Source organism: Morone saxatilis, unplaced genomic scaffold (genome assembly GCF_004916995.1).
Source record: "Morone saxatilis isolate NCDOM2014 unplaced genomic scaffold, NCSU_SB_2.0 Contig11, whole genome shotgun sequence".
NCBI lineage: Eukaryota > Metazoa > Chordata > Actinopteri > Moronidae > Morone > Morone saxatilis.
In genome coordinates, this window is record NW_023339663.1 from 1,035,611 (window position 1) to 1,042,018 (window position 6,408).

Genomic DNA, 6,408 nt, shown 5'->3' on the forward strand with positions numbered 1-6,408 from the left:
ACATTAAATATTTATTGAATACTGAAACAAGGTTCTTCACCTCTTCTTGGTGACATCGTCCTCCAGGTTCTGGACTTCCTGCTGCAGGACGCTGAGTCGCTCCTGAAGAGCTCCGTTCTCCAGTCGAACCTCCTCCAGCTGAGTCCTGCAGCCCACAAACCAACAGGAGTCAGAGACGTACCGCAGCTCAAACCACCAGCGTCAGTCAGCCTGCAGAAGTTACTGTGCTGATTGGAATAGATTACTGATGATTACTAATAATGATTCAGGAATCTGAAGACCTCAGTCTGCTTCAAACTCAGTGCTTGTTGGATTTTATAATGACGTCTGAAACTAGTTTATTAATTCCAGGTATTTGTTGTACGTGCAGCCGAAGACACACAGACAGCGAGCAACAGATTTCACCATTTTATATTATATTAATATTAATATATATTAATAGTCACAATATTAACAACTCTTAATGAAGCCGTTTGGTTCTTCAGAGCGATGGACTCTTACGGACTAAAGGAATATAAATAAAGGAGGAAAGCTCAAGTGGACGGCCCGTTGTGCTTTCAGAGGTTTTATTTGTCCAATAAAACGTACAGCCACACCAGGCTACTAAAGGAGACCTGCTTCTATTTGGGACTCTACTTGTATTAGAAGTTTTATGGAATATAAAGATAGACGACATGAGCAGCTCTCCAAAAGGTAAAGCATCTATATCGCCCCCTGGTGGCTGCTGTCTAAAAAAAAATCTAAAATCTAAACTCAAATAAATGTTTACCAGAGATAGTTTCTGTCATTGTTCTTATCACGCTGATGTTTGTTCAAGTGTTGCAGTACGGCAGTATCCGGATATTCTGGCTTCATTATTGATAGTGGGAAGAAGTGGAGACGTTTATCTTTTATATGTCCATGGTTGATTCCAGCTGGTGACCTTTGTGCTACCCCTCTGTTTCATAAGCATATTCTTTGGTTGTGAGTTGACACTGACACTGATTTCAAGTTAATCTTGAGACATATTTTTGTAAGACAACCAGTTAAATTGTTGATTTTCTGTGTTTTTCTGCAGATTTTTTGCAGTGTAAAAACCACAGGTGCTGGAAATCAAATCTAATAAAAAGTCAGGCATAATAAAACTGTTTTTTTTAAAGATTTATATGTGTACACTGGTATTTATGGCAGAAAAGAGGTTTTTCTTTTTTCTTTTTTGTATTCACTAAAATGATAAAACTTGTGTAAAAGGGTTGTTAAATAAGCTATAAATGATTGAAATTAGTGCAAAAAACATGAATATCACACATTTAGCATGACGTCAGACTTTCTCACCACAAATTGTTAGATTTTGTTATTAAGTTTTAAGATTTAAAAGTCAGATTTCTATAATAAAGTACGTTAAAAGGTCCCTGCTAACAGAAACTTAAATAACATGCTACATTAAACAGTGAAAGACAATGTTAGCAAGCACTGAATGCTAACAGAAAGAAAACTAAAGTCATGGATGGTAACAACGAAGGGACAAAATGGATCTGACACTACAAACAAACGACGGACGGAGCCGACCAATACCTTTCTTCCTTGCTGCAGTTAGCGTTTGTGATATCCAAGCTTTTACTGAAAACAGATTTGCTAAAAAGGGGGCAGACAGAAAATCAAGAGACAGACAGAAAAGGCAGTCACATAAGGGGAATCCTAAAGTACAGCATGCAGAAAAACAAACCCTTGAACAAATCCAGCACCGCAAAACGAAAAGAATCTTAAACTCTCAACATGCACAGAAACCAGAGGACAGAAACCAGGAGGAGGAACACATTCGTGGGTCATGCTCGAGTCAGCGGGACGTTCAGCACCCTCGCGGTGGAGAAACGACCTCATGGAACTTGTTTACGCGGTCTCATGTTCGACTTTATTATCTCCGATGAGTCACTCATCAGCGAAGAGACGCCTTCAAAAACGTAACGACACAGCAGATCAGCCGACCAGACTGTGACAGGAAGGATTCTGGGTCATCCTGCTGTGTTTGTGAAGGGTCAGAGTACTGTGCAGCCAACAGGTTTTAGTTCAAAAAGGGAAAAACTAAATCTGGAAACGAGCTGTTTCCCGACTACAATTTATAAACAGAGGACCAAAAAACGGAAAACGACCCGTTTTACGTGAGAAAATAAAAATGAAAAAATTACCCGTTTTCTGTATTTTATTTTGAAAATGAAAATTGAAAATAAAAAAATTACCTGTTTTCTGTATTTTATTTTGAAAATAAAAACGAAAAATAAAGGTTTTTTGTTCTGATGAAATGAGAAAACCATAATCAGAAAGCTGTTTTCGTATTTCGAATGAACATAGCGCTACCTCCAACACTGTATCCAGGTCTCTTCACACAACCATGAAGATCCTGCACAGTAAACCTTTAACTTTATGTCTCTTTAGTTTAAAAACAGAATAAAGGGCAGCAGGACCTCGAGGACGATCCAGATCAACTGGACGGGACCAGCCCATCAACAGTGGGTGCTGTCGCCCCAAGAGGAGAGGTAGAGACCCGAATAAGAGCCATGCTGCTTGGAGCTTTTACATTCAACCACACACAAATGCAAAAGATGCAGAATCATTTCCTTATATTTGTATAGAAATAACTGTATATATTGTTTATGTGATTGTATTTTATTTATCTTTTATGTTATTCTATCAATTTAATTATGTTTTTCTGTGTGTAGCATGAAAGAACTACAGACTTTAATTTCATTATGCAGCCTTGTGTCATATAATGTTGATTACATTTCCTTCATTAGCGTTAATTAATGTTAACTTTTAGTCAGCAGCTTTAATCTGAACTCTCCCTCTTCCCCCTTCTCTGTACTGAAACTGGTGGAAACTGGAAAAAAATCTGCTGCCAAGGTCTCAGGTCCACATAAAAGTTAACATTAGAGTCCACATTTAAGTCCTCATTAAAGTCCACATTAAAGTCCACATTAGAGTCAGACTTTCATGTGGATCTGAGCTCCACTCGTTCTGCCTGTGACTGACCCTAAGATGAAACTGATGTGAAATGACTGCGTCTCAGTTTGAAGGCTTTAAATGATGAAGATTATGAAGGATGTCAGAGCAGATTTATTGCTCTGCTTTGGGACAGCTGACCTTTAAATGACAGTTAACTGAATAAATTCATATATAAATGACTGCTGTGTAAGTTCCACTTCATTAGCAGAAGAGGTCTTAATTTGGTTAAAAATGTGAACGAAATACAGTTTAAAACTGAACTTCTGTCATAATTGTACGGAATGAGGTTGAAAGCAGCTCCTGCAGTAGGTTTAAAGGTAAAAAACTAATTTTAAATTTTTATTATTATTATTATTATTTTAAAACACATTTCTGTCAGTTTTTTATATTTTTTCACTGCTGACTGCAGTAACCACGACCTAATAAACGCAGATTCAATGCAAATTGTGTTAAATCCTTAAACTTTATTCCAGCTGCTTTTAATGTGACGTCAATCTTTTATATGTTCATGTTTCCTTCTTTTAATCTTTCATTTTTAATCTTTTATTTAGTGTTTACTGTATTTCCTCTTTATGATATGTTTCACGTTGTTTCGCTGCCATACTTGTCTGTCGGTACCATGCTGTTTACTCAGTAGAAGAGAGGATAAAAAATAAAAGTCTCTCTGTCCTTCAGTACATATTCAGATATTTACATTTAATGAAAATGTAATAATATTTATTGATCCAGCTCAGAAACACCTCAAAGACCGACTGCCTGAAGTTACTCAACAAACACAAGAGCCCTTAAACAGGGTTTATATGCTCATTAACTTCCAGTCATCAGTCAGTTCTCTGACTTGTTGGTCTCGACCGAGTGCAGCAATATAGGTTTTATTTAAATTAACTTCCTCCTTGAAAACAAAACCATGAATGAAGTGAGCTTGTTCAGAAGTTTAACTCCACCCTTCAGTTCTGCTGGCTTCCTCCCTCTCAGCAAATTTAATAAAAGCTTTAGAGACCTGCAAAGGACAGTGACTTTAAGGGCCGTGACGAGCTGCTGTCAGACTCTCAGTGTCCGTGTTGGAAACACAGTCGGCTGGAGGTTTTACAGTCACTAGAAGCACATTCACGCTGTTTGTAAAAGCTTCTGTCTGCTACCTGTTCGTAGCTAAGCTAACATTGTAGCTGAAGTGGCTGTGTTGTAGCTAACTGTTTTATATAAATGTCTGACGTAAAGTCGTCCTAAATGGTCGACTCTATGTCAGCAGTAGAGGATGTGTTGAGACATTTAAAGTGCAGATTTCCATATATTGCTAATAATGTCCATTTTAAGAGCAGCATTGAGGTGTGTCACCACAGTATTGTCATAGGAGGACCTCTTTAAAGCACCACAGTAAATTAGTAACTGGACTAAAACATGAAGGAAATTCTTATTAGATTACACCCAAAGCTACAGCGTGCAGTTTCCTTTGTTCGTGCCACAACTTGAAGGAAAATCCAGGTTTGGCATGCAAGATGCACAAAATGTACAAACTAATAATTATTATTCATACCTAGAATAAAACTTATATTCTGTATTTTTGATGCTGCTTTCACACATTTTAAATAACATTCTAACTGTCCAGGTTACAACCTCCTACGTCCAACGATACAAACATAAAGAGTCACTTTATGCACCAACTTGCCAAAATACATGTTTGGTTCACAGCCTCTCCGACTGCATGCTCCATGCACACTTTACACACACCAACCTGACAGTCCCGTTCATGCATTTTAATGTAACCAGAGCTGAGCGCGCACTGTTGGGTCTCCGGCAGAGTTCACGCCAGGTCTTGTGTGATATGAACTGTACGTGTTGAAGAGAGAACGATGCGTCATGTATTCAACCGCAGTTCAGTGAAGGGAGGAGGGATTTACAGCGGTGGACTGACATTGGGCAGAGGTCGAGCTGAGGGCAAACAGACGGCGTGTGACATAAATTTGATGAAGTGCTGCTGAGCTGAACCTCCTCCTCTTTGAACTGGGATTAAATACATTATTTATCATAACCGATAACAACCGTCATCAATTAAACTTCCTGATTGACCTGTGTGTGTCAGACGTGTTTGTCCATGCTCATGAACACACGTGCAGAATCCGAGCAGCCTCTTCCTTACCTCTGTCCGTGGGTCGCCATGTCGATGGCTCGTCGCACCGGTACGGGAGATCCTCCCTCTGTGACGCTCAGCACCTCCATGGACTTCCTCTCCGGTCTGCGCTTACCGTGACGGCTCAGCATGGGCGAATCCACTCGCTTCCTGGGAGGGTCTGCTGAGCGACGTCAGGGGTCAAAGGGCACCAAAGGAAAAACACAAGCACAAAAAACTAGTCAGAAAAACAAATCGCCAAAAGTAAGAAAGTAAGAATTTAAAAAAAAATCTTGATTAAAAGATAACTACACACCAGAAACGCCTTTCTTTCTGCTGAAAACCTCTGTATCTGGGTATTTACTAGTGTTTTTGATTGATACAGGTCCAAATCTGGACATTTTAGTGCCAAGTATCTGAATTCTACATATGTTTTTATAAAAATGCACGACAGCCCTTTACTGGTTAAAACCGGCTATTGCAATACAACACAAACCATGAATGTGCTTCTAGTGACTGTAAAAGCTCCAGCGGACACGAAGAGTCTGACAGCAGCTGCTCGTGGGTGGTTAGCTCCGTTAGCACTGAGACGCTCATTTAGCTGACGTAGCTCAGCTAATGTTACAACACAGGTACCACACAGAAATCTTTACAAATCTGGACTGGCATACCAATCTCGTTGCGGGGCGGCAGGTTCTGGTCCTCCTGGCTCGGGTACCTCTCCTTGCGGTCCAGCAGCAGGAAGTAGATCATCTTTTCCTGGTTGTCACTGGAAAGAGAAGACAGTCAGCCGAGTGCCCGTTGGTTAAGAGCGGGACAGTGCGATGCTCCATCATCACAAGACATATTAAATAGAAGAATTCATCAAACTGACAATTTCTCAGCCGTCTCACATATTTCATCCCGCCCTCCCTCCCTCTCTAATCTGCTTCCTCTGTGGTTTTATCGCCTCCCCCATCCTCCTCCTCCTCACTCACTCCTCAGACAGCAGGTCTTTGGTCAGTTTTTCCTTGTCTCTGAAGCATCCCAGAGAGTGCATGCTCTCCAGGACGTCGGGGTCGATCTCTTCGGCCGCAGCCAGCATCCTGATGGCCACCTTCCTCGGGACGGGCTGCTCAGGCTCCGGCTCGTTCTTTCCGGCTCTGAAACACAACATGTTAGCGGTGAGCGGCGGGTGTAAGCTATATCGGTATTTGAAAGCACAAAGAAATAGACTAAGATGTAAATTAGCTGGCAGCCCGACTGGTCGCCCACCCAGAGTCGGGGTCTGTCCGAGGTTTCTGCCTCTTTAAAGGAAGTTTTTCCTTGCCACCGTCACCAAG

At 40.7% G+C, this 6,408-nt stretch overlaps 1 protein-coding gene across 1 annotated transcript in view; it reads right to left on the reverse strand.

Moving 5' to 3' along the window:
* LOC118320844 (serine/threonine-protein kinase BRSK2-like) overlaps positions 1 to 6,408 on the reverse strand; it is a gene marked incomplete at its 5' end in the record, with an annotated part of 44,856 nt that overhangs the window by 14,590 nt on the left and 23,858 nt on the right. The window contains 4 exon segments of the mRNA XM_035651963.1: positions 1,555 to 1,614; positions 5,117 to 5,270; positions 5,758 to 5,855; positions 6,064 to 6,228. Coding sequence (XP_035507856.1) covers positions 1,555 to 1,614; positions 5,117 to 5,270; positions 5,758 to 5,855; positions 6,064 to 6,228 — 477 coding nt within the window.